Genomic DNA, 17,696 nt, shown 5'->3' on the forward strand with positions numbered 1-17,696 from the left:
TGCCTGTCGGCCGTAAGCGTTACACTTCCTTTAAAAGAGGGGTGTCAGACTCATGTCCTGGTGTCTTCTGCGTTTTGTGTTCTTCTGGCTCCACCTGAGCTCTCAGTTACAGAGCTGGTCTAAATATTTCATGAACAGCACAATTGTTAACACTGCTACCCAGTCCTGAAGGTGTTTGAGAGGTAACTTTTACTGATGTCCATTTGTTCAGTAATCAGTTCTACAAAATCCTTAATTATTTAGTTGACTACCCAGAAGACACTAGGCCCTCCAGAGGTGTGACACCCCAGCTTTAACATGTCGTCAGCCCCCAGCTGCAGGGGGTGCTGGGAACCCCAGAGTGAGTGAGCACAGTGTGGAGAGTGTCACTGTGGAAACTTCCAGTGAGGCGGTGGGGACCGGGATCTTTATTTCCATCCCAGCACGTTCCACTGGTCCCCAGGATCTCCCAGTCCATCACCTCATTACCGCGGGACTGCGCTCTCACCCAAGTGCCGTTTCCATCGCAGCCCAGAGACAGAAGGCCTTCAGGCTGTTTTGCCCGGGGCACTGCACACCCACCTCGCTCCACACCAGCATGGTGCCGAAGACCACCTGCAGCCCGTCGAAGAAGTTGTCCCCGATGACGATGACAGTGGCGCCCCCCGTGGTCCAGCCCTCGCTGGGGCTGATGGCCTTGATGCAGGGCGTAGCTGCTTCGGAAAGGTAAGAGAGGGAGATGGGTCACCAGGGAGTGCAGGGACTGGGACTGGGACTGGGACTGGGACATACGACAAGCAGGGGGAGAGGGTTCTCTTTGGGGCATGCAGTCTGTGCTTCAGTCGTGGGAACAGCGACATGATAAAAATGCATGATGGGAATAAAGGTATCCAGATCCGTTTCATTCAGTTACGTCAGCACTAGATGTTTCGATCTTGCATACATCTAATACCTCATTTTACAGACGAACAAAACAAAATGCCAGAATGAGGACTTCCTTTATTCCACACTCATACTACTTCATAACGGCGCCCACACTAAAGGAGTAGTGGTTTATGGGCAAGTGCAATTAGTATTAGTAATAAGTAATTACAGGGGATTGTGGGGAGAGTTAATCTACTGTATAGGCTCCAATAAGATGAGGATTCCTGTCGGAGTGTTAGGTGTAAGGACTATGTATGGGTTGATGTCTTCTAAGTAATATCATATTTATTTTAAATGTAATGTTCTTTGTAAGTCTCTGTGTGTGTTAAACACATACAGTAGCTGATCAAATGCAAAACCAATGTGTGAGAAATCAGACAATAAATTATTACTCATCATATTAATAAGAGCTGTAGCACTAGTTGTCGTTTGTGTTTTTAAGAGTTAAATTACCGTGACAGTGTTGTGCTACCCAAGCAGTTTATTTTCAATGCAGTTTTACTTCTTGTAGGCAGAGTACGATAGAGATGGCACATCTATATTACTGTTTGTTGACCCTGAATTCAATAAAACAAAATAGGTTTGTTCCCCCATATTGTTGGAAGTCAATATTGCTCCATAGTCCATAATTCTTTTCCAATATTTTAAATATCAGTATTTCTGGTTTTGAAGAGCCTCACTCAGCACAATGCTGTATTCCATTTTAAAAAATCACTCTCTGCCAGAAAATACCCTGGCCACTGACTAGGCATTCTGCAGGAGCACAGAGACAGACAGGCAGGCTGGCCCAGACTCCCTCATACACATTTACATCTAGATTGATTCAGTCTTGTCTGGAAAAATAACCCTTGACCTCCCAAACAGATAACGCTGAAGGGACCCAGTGACAAGATCACTTCACTGGGCTGGGAAAGAACCTGACAATCGATCGTTCTGTTCGTTAGCTATCCTCGCAAATATCTCATTATCACAGTGGGATTAAGAAACAAGGAGGGACATCAAGATCGGATAAGGCATATGTGTGCCGTCATGTAAAACGAAATTTCATATTTTCTAGTACTAGTGCTGAAATCAGTAGTCAGTGTTAAATTTATGAGGATGAAAATAGAAAACCATAGCTGTAACAGGCAAAATAATAATGGTAAATTTTGAGTTTTAGAGAGGACTACAGAATTGTTATGTCTGGGGAGGGATCTGAACTAATTGTTCTGTTATAAACTGTCTATATTGTGCTGGTCTGCAGGTTTGTATTTTGCGAGTTTACAGTAGTTTACTTAAAGGAGCTGCAATGATAAAGTGTACCACTGAATGACATGAAACACTGTGATAAATTAATAAGCTTTATGATATGTAATATTTGGCTTTGATTCCAGTACTTACATGGGTCATAACACAAAGGACAATCTAGATAAATCTGAGCCAATTGTCTCTACACGAGCATCTATAGTACATACGATTTTATTGCGTTTTTTTTACATCTGGTGTTATCGTTCATTTTTCCCATTGTTTATGAGAGGCAGAAAACTAGATTTTTCACTGTAATCCACAGATGCGTAGATTAATACTCCTCCTGGGGATCTGGACATATTTGCAAAATTGAAATCTGGATAAAAATAAAAAAATGATCTTTAAAAAAATAGTGTATTAATCGAGACAACAAAGAAGTCCGAGCCACGAGCAGATGGTTTTGCCTTTATCTCCTAACAAAGCAATGCAGTCTGCCAGGAGAGATGAAAGTCTACAAGATCCACTCAATGGATTTGACTTCAGTCCTGTTCTCTGGGGTCCAGAGGCGGAAGACAAGATCGCCTCCACTCTCGACAGATTTCCTGCCGCTGATAGACACTCGGAGGGCTTTTTCATCCCTGCTGCCATGGGAACATTACCCTGACACATCTACGGCTCCTGATTTGGTCAGTGTCAGACTCTGCCTTCCTTAATTTTCTGTTTTTCAACAACACTGGACACAACGCAGAACACCTTGTATTAGGATCAAATGTTCACGGCCAAGGGAGAAGTATTTTAAACTATCACAGGGATGGGCAGAGAAAGCAAAGATGCTGTTTCACAAGTGATATATTGTTTCACACCCTGTAGCACTCATCGTTGTGAGTGTGGCAAACAGTCTACCAGGACCCTAAAGCTCCACTAGGGGACCCAGCACACCCTGACGTAGATCAAGTCAGCGCTGATGTGGTCTGAGAACAAGCGGCTCTTTCTACTCAAAGGGTGGTGGGTGTCTGAAACGACCCCTCAAGCCATGTTCTTCCCCAGGAGCCTTCGGAAAACATCTGGATAGCTTCCTCGGATCAGTTAGCAACCAAACATGCAGGAGAGGCAGAATGGAGGAGGGGCTGAGTGACAACGCACACTGCCGCCAAGACACATTCATAGATTTTATAGCCGGGCTTTCCTGTTTGAAAACTTTGCAGGACCGGATGTCTTCAGTGAGTTAAGGAATTCAACACACTGCTACTCCAGGGTAAAGAAGCTCGAGGGCTTGACTATACAGGTAAGGGTGTTATCGCAGGGACCTGCCAGGTGAGCACCCACAGGGCACACGTGGGCACAACAGGCAGTCCTTCCTACCTTCAGAAGGGTCCAGGCGTCTCGCCCTCCGCCCGTGTTTGGAGTTATTGTGAACAAACATGTTGTCGGAGACGGCGAGCACATGGCCATCCACATTCACCGTTGTCGACACCACGACCTGGAGGGGGAGAACAAGGGGCAACGCTGAACCTCCCGAACGGCAACACAGCGATTCCCGCTTTCACTACAGCTGCTGCTGCTACTGCCAGGGACTCATGTGGAGAAACTGGAAGCTGCAGGGGGTTCCCGGCATGTTCCAGGCTGGCAGTGCCTTCAGACACAGGGTAAATTGCAGGGAAGATTAAGGATTTGAGTAGCCCAGGCACAGACTCGCACTGAGAAGGGTCTTCCCGAAGGACTCCTACCACCACAAGAGAGTCAGTGCAGGGTGCGTGCCGTGGTGCTAGCCTGAGCCAGTGCCCTCAAGTCCAGCGTCACCGTCAGGTCCCGAACCCTACCACCCACCCACACACAGAGGCCCGGGCAACAAGAACACCAGCCATCTCCAAAACACAGCAATCCTTTCCATTTTCACTGTTTAACCTGGACTGCAACGAGCAGTCTCTATGTGCCTGGAAAGACGAGGGTTTGACCAGTTATGGATTCTGCCCGAAGAACTGGGAACAAGTGTGGAAACTGGTCACCTCGTGTTCACAGTGAAATATGACGCACGGCTAGAAAAAAACATGCACTCCCCAGATTGTGGATCTAAGTAGGCTTGATGTATTTAGTACAAACCTGCTGCTGTTTCTATTTCTAGTCTGTTCATGAAAGTTATACAGTATGTTTGTCAGCAGCCACGCAGGTAGACAGCAGGCAAGGCGACCAAGGTGCCCATTCCCTGAGAGCAAAGAGTGCCGCCGCTCTGATCGGGAGCATCGGGCGACTGCACTCCTGCGTCCAGGCTCCTCTACTCCAAGCACAGCAGAGGGCCGTCTGTGGATGGTCTTGGCCCTGAGCTCTATCTAGGTGTCCAGCTATGAAGGTCTTCAGACAAGACCCTTTTAAAAGGTACGGGTTGCTTTCTTCATCTTAATGTACAAACTCCGCTCCTGTTTGTTCCTGCTCGGGGGTGGTCCGTCCGGCAGGACCCTGCTGAGGTTGCCTACCTGGAAGCGCCGCATGTCTCGTGGGTTCCCTGCATTTTTCAAACAGTTCTGATTGCACTTGAGGAAGAACTTCAGGAAGAATCTGAGAGAAAAATAAAACAAGACATTAATATTAGTGGTAGCTGTAATAATGACGGTCGCAGCAGCAAATTTCAGGACCAGATACCTAACAAAGAACAGACCTCAGGAACCTTTATTCCCTGGTATGTCTGTTATTAATGTGGTAAATGTTAACAAGATGTTACAAACAAAAGGAAAACAAATCCTTGTGATTCTTATGGTCTGTACCAGGAATTCCCAATCCTGGTCATGGAATCGCCTGTTGGTTTGCACTGGAGCTGAGCTCTTGACTTAAATGAATCCTTAACTGGACTAACAGGCTGCTTGGCGTTGTTTTTTTATTTATTTCCACGCAGAGGTTGGTGAAATGCAGTGGTAAACCTCCTTTATGCTATGGAATTTAACAGTTATATTCTGAGTGCTCGTGTGGAACAGAAACCAGCAGGTGTGGGGAGAGGAGACCCCAGAACAAGGTTTGAGAGCCCCTGTCTTATGCTCTGGGGTTGATGTTATCATGTTAGATACAGAATACAGCAGATGGCACTCGGTCCCAGTTAACCAGAGTGAGGTTTGACATTTGACACACACGTGACTTTCGGCAACGGCTCACCCAGTACAGGGTCAGTGGCCCAGGGCCTATCCTCCCAGGAAGGACTGGCCACACGGCAGGACACACCCTGGACAGGACGCCAGTCCATCACAGGGCAGACAGACACAACCTTCCCGAATTGTGGTGCGTGCCAAAGGAGCACCAATGGTTTATGACAAATTTAACACACACATACTTGTCTTTGGACTGAGTGTCAAAACCGGAGCTCCTGGAGGAAGGGGGGAACACAGGGAGAACATACAAACTCCACACAGACTGCACTCCAGGTCCGGAATTGAACCCAGGACTCCAGCGCTGCAAGGCAGCCCTGCTAACGACTGTGCCACCACTCCACCCTGGTTTCCACATATACAATTGTTAAATAGATTTTATACCATTAATCCAGGTCATAGAATAATGATAAATAAATATATATATATATTCCTAATAATATTTTAGAATTATTAATTAAAATAATTTTTAAAAATCACTTTTATTAAATGACAAAAAGTCACATTTTGTTTCTAGCAAAAACTGTCTTTTTGCAGAGCCTCGTGCAAAAGGCACACCAGGTACACTATGTGACTTTTGAAAAGGTCAGAAATGTGTGAAATCGAACACTTAGGTGAATTGTTTAGCCTTGCAGATATTGGCCTCCTTACAGTGGAACTGAGCAACGGGCAGTACCAGACAGAGAGTGAGGCTCTGAAATAGATCATGGATGATCTCTGTACGTATTTGACAGATTCAGATTGTTTTCAGTAAACAAGGATCCAAGTTGTTTAGATTTTGCGGTTTAACATTGTTTAAGGCTGCACTGACGTTAAAATTCAATAAGATTTAAAAATGGCAAAATATGTAAACAGAATGGCATTCATTTCTAACTTATCTCTGCGTGCATCTCTTACTTTTATTTAAATATTTGCAGCAGACAACTTGACTTTACATTCATTCATCACACAACCAATTTGACTCCAGAAAATATATGTCTGTGGGAAAAACCATGAAAAAGAGCTGTTGTATTATCAAAATGTTACTGATGCGGAACACAGATCTATTCAATATTTAGTATTTAATTAATGAATCAATTAATTATCTGGACATTCAACCAAAGTACAAATGTTTCACAATATTCCTAAATGGATTTCTGGATAATTTAATTGTTCTTTCTTAGTTTTTCACTAACAGATACAGAAACTACTACTCGAACAGATTGAAGGAGCTGAAGCTTGCTAGTCCTGACACGATGAGGAAGCATTCAGTGAAACACAAAGGCACTTCTTAACACAAAGAGTTGTGGGAGTCTGGAACAAGATGTCCAGCCATGTTGTTGAAGCAGATATGCTGCTTCCATGGTCTGTTCCACGCTCCCACAGCCCTTTGTGTAAAGAAGTGCCTCTCGTTCGCAGTTTTGAATGGACACGTTACATTAAGTGCTCAAAGGGTGCTGTGGTTAAAATGGAGAAATTCCTAAAAGTGGGTGGGTCAGGGCAGACTGCCTAGTCTTCGTCTTCGTGGGAGTTCACTCCAAGCCAACTCGTAGGAAACACAATTCGCCGTTCCAAATCAGGTGGGTATATAACCAGAGAACTGGCTGTTGTAAACTTACACATCTTTCATTGGGCAAACCACCCTCTCTCATGAGTCAGTCTGAAACGCCCCCCCACACACTGGTCTGGTGAAACTGGTCCCTTCGGAAAAGGCAGGAAGCAGTTCCACTCAACAAGTCAGGAATTCTGTCTGCTCGTGACACAGCTACTAGCGCTTTCCATCAGGATGGAGACAGTCAAGGAAAAATGAATACAAATAAACAAAATTCACCCACATTTCTCCCACAGGATTTTATGAGGATGGAAGATGCCACAGGCGTATGTTAGAAAGGCTATGTGAAAGTCCAGGTTAACTAACATCCATCCATTTCCTAACCGATATATGCAATTCCGGGGCGCAGGGGAGCCAGAGCCTATCCCAGCAAGCAGCAGGCACAAGACCGGATACTCCCCAGATGGGACAGCAGTCCAGCACGGGGCACACACAGACACACGCACACCAGGGACAGTTTTCCCACACGCCAGTTAACCCACCAGAATGTCTTCAGACTATGCGAGGAGTAACCGGAGCACCTGGGGGAAATCCACACCAACACAAGAACATAGAAACTCCACACAGACAGCAGCCCAGGTCTGGAATTGAAACTAGGGTCCCAGCTCTGCGAGGCTGCAATGCTAACCACTGTGCCAGGCAGTAAACTGACATAATCTCTGTAATATCATCCAGCCTGGTGGCTTGCCAGATCCCCCTTTAATCACTACAGAGCCTCCCTCAGAATGTCCCTCTCAGTTGGGCGTTTTATTTTAAAGGCACAACAATACCGTAATGTCCAGCTGGTAAAATATTCACAAGCTAACCGAGGTCAGCCGCGCAGTGCACTCTGGGATGGCTAATGGCCAATTATTTGGAAATGTCACCAGCTCTGACAATGTGTTGTTGCAACGATGGGCCCAGGCTGCAGTGTCTATTCCTGGATTATGTATGGACAGCACACATGAGAGTGGACCTACAGGGGAAATTAACCCCTCAGTAACCCCAGCTGCTTGCTTGCAAACAACACCTCAGTGCTGCCTGCCCTAGTAGGAGAGCACCTTCAGCTAATGAGCATTTGCCATTTTGTAGACTTAAAACAGTCTTTTTCAAGACAATGTACGGCTTATGTACAGGACAAAAAATTCAAGAGTCATTAAAGAATATACTGTACGTGAAGCCTGTTTTTAAGAGAGGCTGATTGTTAAATTATCAGCTTTAAATGCCAGAGAGATCATAAGTGCTGGGAGCACAAACATTCAGATACTTTTCATCCTGCTACAAAGCCAACATGAATGACTATAAAATCCGGATGTAGTTTCTGATACAAGGTGTCAGAAGTATTTTTGCACCTTGAACCCCCAAGACAACGGGTGATTTTGCGTGTTATGCCAGGATGAGAAATTGTGAGACAAAATCAAAAGGTCTGCATCCTGGTTCCAAAATGCTACTGGCCTCATTCCTCAGTGGGGAGCATGAGGTTTGTCTGGTAGGGCTGCGTTGCAATACAGACTGCCATTTCAGATGCAACCCTTTCTGACTATGACATTATACTGTACACTAATTTCAAACATTTAGCAAATCTACACTACTGTCAGCATTAGGCGTGGAATTACAATGTCTCATTTTACATTTTTAATTCATCTGGGTGTCATTTTTATCCAGAGTATCCCATTTATACAACAGGATGTTAAAATTGGATAACATGCTAGTGAGGCCTCATTTAGAATATTGTGTACAACTGTGGTCACCATGTTATAGAAAAGAAACTGCTGCTCTGGAATCAGTCCAGAAGAGCAACCAGATACATCGGGGCTTGAGGGAATGTCCTACACTGACAGGCATTTTAGGCTCGAACAGAGAAGAGTACGACTGGATCTCAAGTATTCAAAATCAAAAGCAACGACAAAATCAACCCAGAGGAACTCTTCAGAATAAACAATTAAACACGAACCAGTACATGCAAGTGGAAGTGCATTTAAAACAATGAATAGCAGGCACATCTTTACACAAAGGGTTGTGAAAGTGTGGAACGGGCTACCCTGCAATGATGTTGAAGCCAATACCGTGGCGTCTATCAAGAAACTGCTGTATGAGATCCTGGGACGGATGAGCTACTACTTTCTGTACCAAATGAGCCAGATCTGCCTCTCGTTAGTAACCTACTGAAGGAAACAGAATCACGAGGGTTGCTCAGTGTTACAGCAGCAGTGACCCAATCTGACCTGAACCCACAGCTCACAGAGTCCTGAACACCACTCTTCATCACTGCAGCTGTTGCCTTAGGAGGCAGTTGTTTGGTGGCACAAACGTTCACAAAATCTTAAAATATCACTCACTTTAAATTTTGCTCGAATATTTTTTCCTTTTTTTTTCTAGTTTAAATACTTCCTGTAAAATTTGCTAATTAATCTCAGAATGAGTATAAAATGTGCTATAGTCCTTTCAATGCGTCATGAAGTAATTTTCGTCTGTGAGGAGGAACACAGTTTGACAGTTGGAATGCAACAGAATAGATTCCAGTGTTCATTTCACACAGACCTGCCTTTTCAGAGCGCTCATCAGCAGTACTCGGGCTCCTTATTTTGATTGAACATTTTAAAATAATCGGCACATTATCACAATGGTAATCCTCCAAGTTAGCAGCTATAAAGGCTGCAGACAGGCTTGTCACATTAACCAGAGAATAACCTCAGCGATTGCGGGTGTTATTTCTGAAATAAACCTTTTTTTTAAGGGAGACTCAGTCAGTCATCACATATCAGGGAAGAATTAATGGGCCTATTCTCCGAGCGTATCGATTTGGCTCTAATTGAACAGTAACAATATCTTTAAAATACAAAATTATTGGATTTTAGTTTTTCAACATTTGCTATTGTATGATCAAAAAATATTTTTACCCTTTGGTATAATTCCAGTAATGAAGCAAGAAGAAATCCAGAGTGCCCTACAGCTTTAAAAATATGAACATTTCATAATCAGTGTGTAGAAAGAATCAGCTTCTCTATTTAGCCCGTATTGATTGATACTTGATCTGGTCTGCACCACAGGCAGCTAATGTGCTTTACGGCTATAGAATACAATAATATAGGGAACCCATCCCTGAATTCCATTCACATGATATTGGAGTCCTTGGGAGGAGAGATATGGATCAATAGGGATTGAATTAAAACACAGCAGGAGACATGGGCTGGTAACTGGACCCACGGACTGATATTAGAGTAATGCTGTGTTTATTAAGAATTAAATTGAACTTGGCTGAGCCACTGAAAAAGGGGGACATCCCTCCAGCAGACCACAAGACTCAGCTGAAAGGACCTCCATCTAATTCAGGAGTTAAAGGTTTTATGGTCACCTTGAAACACAATACTAAGCACTGCAGCCAGTGTGGACTAGCACAGCCAGATTCAGTTCAGAGCAGAGCGACCGGGTACACGCACAGGGAATCAAGTCTATTGAGTCTCATATTGCAAGGGGACCTGATTCAAGAATTCACAGGTATTGATAAAGTCGACCCAGTGCGCTTCCTCACAACAAACAGTGAAACACAAAGCAGAGGACACAAGTGGAAACTATGTGGAAGCACGTTTAAAACAGGACGGGAGCCGCTTCTTTACCCAAAGGGTTGTGGGAGTGTGGAACAAGCTACACAGCCATGCTGTTGAAGCAGATGCCCTGGTTTCTTTCAGTAAACAGCTGGGTGAGATCATGGGGTCAATAAACTTCAGTACGAAACAGGCCAGATGGGCTGAATGGCTCATCTTGTCTGCCAGCTTGTTTCTGTTTCTGTATGTTCTTAGAAATCGCAAAGACACTGACACAGTCAGCCCAGTGGAATCAGCACTGAAACTGGAAACTAAGGGGAAGTGTATTTAAAACTGCAAACAGGAGGTATAGTACTTCTTAATAAAGTGCTGTGGGAGTCAGGAACAAGCTACCCAACCATTGTATTTGAAGCTGACAACCTTGGATGAACAAGCTACAGACAAGCGACACCCTAGAAGGAACTCCTCCTGTTTGCAAACTATTAAAATCTGGAGGCTGATTTCACAATAGCAATAAATAATTAATGGGCACGTTTACTGTATAAATGAAATTCCGAGACACCAAAAATAAGCAATTGACATTTGACATCAGATTTGTTCAGGCCATTATGGTTAATAAAGATTTAAAAAATGAAGTCAGCAAAGAATACCCATTAGGACACATGTTCCTCTGAGAGCTCAATGCAATAATATCCTAAAAGTTCCATTACAGCTGATCTTAAATTACAAAGACAATATTCAGGAAAAGAGATGATTCAAAAAGATTCTTCTATATTTGGAACTACATCATTAGTCAAGCACATACATTAACTAAATCAATTCTAATGCAATTATCATTAACTGGGTTTGTAATGATGTGCAACAGTGTTTTCACAGAAAGCCTGAATCAACACAGAATGAGGTGTGATACAGTTACCACACCAGGAGTATCTTACACACTAGATAATAAATGTGAGTATGTTTTTTTTTATCTTGGGAACGATCAATTGATCCATTAATTCTTTATTTTTGGTTTTCTAAGCAAAGAATCACGTAGATGCATACATTTTTCATTTTAATTTTCTTTTTAGACCTATTGGTTGAATAATTCAATTCTAGGGCTCTAGGCGTAGACTTGGTTGTAATGTGACTTTCATTAGAAACAACAATGTTATACAATGTTAAAAACAACAAGGAGTATTAGCTTTGAGGAACATGTGCATTACTTATGAATATTTGGAAACGTATCATTTCCATGCAGCGATTCAGAGCTGTATGAAAAACAGAATCATCACATCAGGAAAACAGCACCTGCCTCAAAGGAGGATGTGATAGTTTCATTGTGCTTTCACTAGATAGGTGGCACAATAGCAGTGCATCCTAATCTCCAAGCAGAATGGTGCTTGTGAGAAAATGCAGTACTATTCTCAGCAAAATGTGCAGTGCATGAAAAGGGCACCAACAGTGAAAGAATTCTTACTGATGCACTAGTAAAATTGTCAACAATAGATGTTTATTTTTTTCTTCTTAGACTACAACCCGGATGGCACACAATAAGTGGCTGATATGCAATGCATAACCAAGGAATTGCTCAGTTAAAATTAGAATTATTCTGAGTTAGACATAATTAATTTCTTTCAAAATTTCCAATTGTATTCCTCCAGTATGTGCTGGAATGTGTAATTGAAACAAACTGCCTTTCATTGTGAATCATTCTAATTGGGAATGACTCCACTCCTCTTGTAAGCCCAACTATTACAGGTTGTGACAAGATCCCACAGCCAGTAAAAATGTCTGATCTAAGGCACAGTCTGCATGGTCATTGAATGACCACTAAACCTTCATACCCCTGGTGAAAAATTCCCTGCTCTGTTTTTTTAATATTCCTATAATAATCAAAGAGCAATTCCAGAATTAGGGCAGCAGAGTGCCGAGGAGCTTAACGCAGCAGTCTCACAGCTCTTGGGTATTCTTATACAGTATGTGGAAGATGCTTACTCTCCTCGTGTTCATATTGGTTTTTGACCATTTGCCTAGACATGCTGTCCAGTTTAATTGGCATCTCTAAAAATGGTCCCCCATAAGCATGAGTGGATATCCCCTTATGAGCTGGAGGGACATCCAAGGTGTGTCCTGCCTGGAGACCCATGTCTACTGGGATGGACTCCAGCTCACCAGGGCTCTGCATTGGACTAATAGTTTATTGAAAATGGATCCATCCACTTTTAGAACTACATGTTTAAAAACAGCCTGTAATTTTGCAAATTTGCAATTACTTCCTGCACGTTGTCTACAGCAAGAAGCTTTGAACTGATCCCATTCACTCAGAAAAAGCCAGTTATGTTTTATGTTTGTACAGTGAAAGGTAGAAATAGCCACCTGTCTCTTTTATCTGTTTTGACTGGTTTATTTTTCAGTTGGACCCATGGGTTTGAAAGCTTTGGCATTCCTGAGTGGCATGATGGCGCACTGGTCAGCATTGCTCCCTTGTAGTGCTGGGGCCCTGGGTTCAATTCCATACCTAGGATGCTGTCTCCATGGAGTTTGTACAATGTGTTCTCTCCTTGTTTGTGTGGGTTTTCTCCCAAAGTCCAAAGAGGTGTCCTGTCCAGGGTATGTGAGTGTGTGTGTCTGTGTGTGTCCTGTGATGGACTGGTGTCCTGTCCAGGGTATGTGAGTGTGTGTGTCTGTGTGTGTCCTGTGATGGACTGGTGTCCTGTCCAGGGTATGTGAGTGTGTGTGTCTGTGTGTGCCCTGTGATGGACTGGTGTCCTGTCCAGGGTATGTGTGTGTGTGTGCCCTGAGATGGACTGGTGTCCTGTCCAGGGTATGTGTGTGTGTGTGCCCTGAGATGGACTGGTGTCCTGTCCAGGGTATGTGTGTGTGTGTGCCCTGAGATGGACTGGTGTCCTGTCCAGGGTATGTGAGTGTGTGTGGCCTGTGATGGACTGGTGTCCTGTCCAGGGTGTACCCTGCCTAGTGCCCATTGCTTGCTGGATAGACTCTGGCTCCCCTGTGACCCGGGCGGAGCGGTGGCTCTGTGGCTCAGGATCTGTGTGTTGTGACTGGAAGGTTGCTGGTTCAAATCCCACAGCCGGCAGAGGAGTCCTACTCTGTTGGGCCCCTGAGCAAGGCCCTTAACCCTAACTGCTCCAGGGGCGCCGTACAATGGCAGACCCTGTGCTCTGACCCCAAGCTTCTCTCCCTGTCTGTGTGTCTCATGGAGAAAAGCTGGGGTATGCAAAAAAAGACGAATTCCTAATGCAAGAAATTGTATAGGGCTAATAAAGAAACATTATCATTATTATCATTACCCTGAATTGGAAGAAGTGGTTAGAAAATTAATGAAAGAGTTTGACATTCTAAGAATTGACCTGATTGCTCCTCTTTTTTTTGTTTTCTTTATTTAATTTTATCTTCACAACTACCGTATAAACTGGAAGGGGCAGAGGTGTTAAACCTTTGGGTGGTGGGTTCGAGCCCCTCTGAACGAACAGAAGAAACACTTGCTCCTGCTGTATCAGGGAGCTCCTTGACAGGACAGGGGAGAAAAGGCAGCGAGAGTGAGTGTGTGAGTTCTGTGCTTCTACCATCCCTCCCGATCAAAAACTTATTAAAACATTATAAATAATTAATAACCGACTTGAGCCAAAGCTCAATTATTAGTCTTTTTTTCTGTTTTTTTTTCCTCTTAAAGCAAGTAGCTGCAGATAATGAGGAAGCCAGCGTGCGTGTTGTAAGCCATCACCTCATTACACTGCCCTGTCATCAATTACAGGCTGGATGTGTGGCCCTGTCATCGTCTAATGTGCGGCAGACAGTGTATCACGATTTACAACCCTCGTCCGGAAGGACCGCCACTATAAATTAACGGAGCGTCCTGACACTTATGGGCTGTGCATTACTGAGGAAGCACTTTATTACCTGTAGCAGATTAGGGACCGGAGCGCCTGCTCGCTCCCAGCGGTTGGGCCAGGAGCCCTGACTCATCACAGACAGAGCTCGGTGCTGCGGAGTCACGCCCCTCTCTCGCCGCCCGGACGGACCCAAATCGTTAGTCCCCAGCTCACCGCCCCATTCCGGAGTTTTACCGTTATTTCGTTTTTGAGGTTTCGAGTCATTCGTCGTTACTTTTTTTTATATGTTTTGCATTTTGCAGGCTGTTCGTTTCACATCGAATGCGTTTCCAAAACATTCGATTGCTTTACGATTCCTAAACAGAAGTTGTCCTTCAGTCTTCAGTGTTATCATTGCATTGTGATTCAGCGCGACCTGGTAATGAAATCCTTAATGTGTTCGGATTGCATTTGTTATAGTACCATTATAAAGCCGCTGTTTCTTCACCACACAGTATAAAATCCCCGTCAAACGGATCTCTTGTGTCACCATGGTTTAGTAACCCAACATGAATATTTGTGCTAAATATCTGCGGTTGTGAACACCACGTTTCCCGTAAATATAATGCTTCAAATTAACAGAATGTTAAATATCTCCAGTGAGGAACAGACAGGAAGTTTACATCCACTTTTTACACAGTTGTGGGAAAGCCTCAAAATTAAATTTTAGGGCTCAAAGTCAGTTCTGCCACGTTGTACCATTTTTCTAATCTAATCTAATCCTGATCCACTGGAGAAAACCCGACAGAAAACATAAATGTTTATTTACATCAGTGTTTTTCACACCTTTTTCCTGCTGTGCTGGACAAAAAGCATTTCCCACTTGCCTTCAGATTTCTTAACAAGCTTCCCTCCACACACGTACACCGATTTGTCCGAGAGTTGTTTTCTTTTTCTTTCTTTTTATCTCTTTCACAGAAGGCAGAACTATGTTGCGCAGTGAAGCCACTGAAATGACCTGGAGGTTGTGAGAGCTGGGGGAATTGTAGGTGGAGGAATGTCACCTTCACCTCTCAGGTACTCAAAACATATCTGTGTAATATCCCAACACTTGAACTAATATCTCATAAATAATTAGTCAATTCAAAATCAAAGAAACATGAAAAAGCAGTGCAACATGGTTAGCGTTTCTGTCCTGCAGCACTGGGGCCCTAGGTTCAATTCCTGAGGTGCTGTCTGTGTGGAGTTTGCATGTTCTCCCATGTTTGAGTGTGCTTCCTCTAGGTGCTCCAGTTCCCTCCCACAGTCCAAAGACATGTTGACCTGTTTGTCTCAGTTTCTTTGTAAATCCATCTGCCTGAACCAGCACTTTGAGGGCATTCCTCATATCACAACATCTCAACCACTCTGCAGAATCAATCAGTCCTTCCTCCAGGATCCATGTTCCCGAGTGACGTGTGCTGTCGGCGTGGATCCGTGCATTAACAGGGAGTGAACAGTAAGGAACGTTTAACTAGCTGACCTAGATAATAAAATGCCCAATACAGTCCAACACTCGGGGTTGAGTAACATTACCTTGAAGGTTATAATTACGTCCCTTTTTAAAATATGAATTATATTTCCCCTGTTATCTACCCTGCATATTACAAACATGATACTGTAGAAAAACATACATGTTGCCTTTAAACAGAACATGTGCGACACGACCACAGTGTCTGACTATAAAACTGTTCTTCTTGACCTGCAGCAGACAGCGCGTGTTTGCTCACGGGCAGCATGCTTGCACACACAGCAGAGCAGCAGGAGCTCTCCCTGTGAAGAAGCCCCATGTACTGACTCTTCGGACGTCTCTCACCTATTATATTGGGCGAAGACCTATCAATATTTCAGCAGGAGTGTTTTTAAGCCTGGCGCGTGTTCATGTTTCTTCTGCCGCGTGCGGGAAACGTGTGCAGTGTGTCTTGCTCTCCCTCAGTGCCCTGGACCGAGCAGAGGGAGACGGGATGAGGAAACGTTGTTCATGAGCAGCAGGACAACGTGAGGGCCGGTTCCTCTTGGCAGTCGCAAAACCGCAGGGAAGGGGATACCAGTGGAAAACATAATGTTACTGCTGAAACAGCAGTGAAGGCATGGGTCTTAAGGGACGCCAATAGGAAACCTACTAACGTTATTATTACTCGTATATGTTAATATAATTAATTATTATGCATTCATTTGTTTGTTGTTGCTACTAAATGACATGTACACTTGGCTCAGTAACATGCCATAAAGTGCTCAAAGGAAAAGGACAGAGTGAGACAATTTACCCAGTCATGTTGTCAGAGCCGATATCCTGGCTGGCTGGATGAAATCCTCAGATCAATTAGCTATTAGCAATCCAACATGCTACATCTGCTGAATAGACACCTCCCATTTAAAAACTCTTCTCATGCTACAGTTGTGTGCAAGGGGTGAAAAACAGAGGTTATATTCCATATTGAACCTGTCCCATCTCTCTTAAGCTCTGTCTCCTTCCTTCAAAGCCTGCGTTTCTGAAAGTGTAAATCAAGAACACAGTCCAGACTCCTTTGTTTTGCGGGTAGCTCTGCACTAGCGCATCATGATCAAACCCTGTTGCAGAGGGTTGTGGGAGTCTTGTCTGGAACAAGCTACCCATTCACTTTTTTCAATATGATACTCTGGTTTCTTCCAAGAAGCACTTGGATGAGATCTTTGGATCAGTAAGCTACTAGAAACCTAACAGGCTAGATGGGTGGAATCTCACCTATATCTGTTCTTTTGTTCTTATGACACATTTATGAACAATATCTGAAAAACAGAATCGGCTGTTCAGTTATACCTAGTCCAGACTCAATCGCCAGTTCTAATCCCTGAAATTCCCCTGTAACATTAGTTATATCATATGAAGAAAAACAGCATCATCTTGGGTCTCAAGACAAATCTGATATCCGGACACATGTATGTGCGCACTTGCATGTGCGCATCTTTTCTTTTATTGGTGAAGGCTGTGAAGCAATATTGCCATCTGAATTCCCTAAGTTTGGGATAATAAAGGTCTTCTAATCGAGTCTATCTGTTTTGAAAAGTAGAGTTTTAAAAAATCAACCTTACCTAAAATCAAGAGTCTTGTTCTTTACTGAAAGATTTTTGTCATTTTTTTCAACAATAACGCATGAAGTCTTTCCAGAGTAAGGAAACTTCACAATTAAGGGGGAACCTCCTGAAAGTCTGAGACAACACTAAGTGGGGCCACAGAAGAGCAGGAGGTCAGTGTCCATGGTCCTGCTCTCAGGGACTGTCTCTTGTCCCACACTTCTCCAAAGCTGAGGAGTGTCTCCCTGACCAGGGTGAGCCCAGGAGGCTCCAGCTGTGTGTCCCCTCGGCGAAGACGGGCCCAGAGTGCTCAGCTCCCTCTCCCCAGTGTTCAGAGACTTTTGCTGCTCAGTTCTGCTACAGACCATCAATAATTCAGGCAGAGAGATGGCAATTACAGGACCATGTACAA

The 17,696-nt window shown here is 43.9% G+C and overlaps 1 protein-coding gene across 5 annotated transcripts in view; it reads right to left on the reverse strand.

The window, feature by feature from the left end:
• LOC148679015 (transcription factor COE3) overlaps positions 1-17,696 on the reverse strand; it is a 165,711-nt gene that overhangs the window by 48,210 nt on the left and 99,805 nt on the right. For 3 of the 5 annotated variants that reach the window (XM_088638525.1, XM_088638492.1, XM_088638507.1), the window contains exons 8-10: positions 4,602-4,683; positions 3,493-3,610; positions 562-695 (exon numbers count right to left, since the gene is read on the reverse strand). In XM_088638525.1, the coding sequence (XP_088494651.1) occupies positions 562-695; positions 3,493-3,610; positions 4,602-4,683 (334 nt within the window). The remainder of the gene's footprint in view (positions 1-561; positions 696-3,492; positions 3,611-4,601; positions 4,684-17,696) is intronic. The other 2 variants (XM_088638499.1, XM_088638518.1) reach the window with 1 other exon arrangement.

Source organism: Lepisosteus platostomus, chromosome 1 (genome assembly GCF_059453375.1).
Source record: "Lepisosteus platostomus isolate fLepPlt1 chromosome 1, fLepPlt1.hap1, whole genome shotgun sequence".
NCBI classification, from domain to species: Eukaryota; Metazoa; Chordata; class Actinopteri; order Semionotiformes; family Lepisosteidae; genus Lepisosteus; species Lepisosteus platostomus.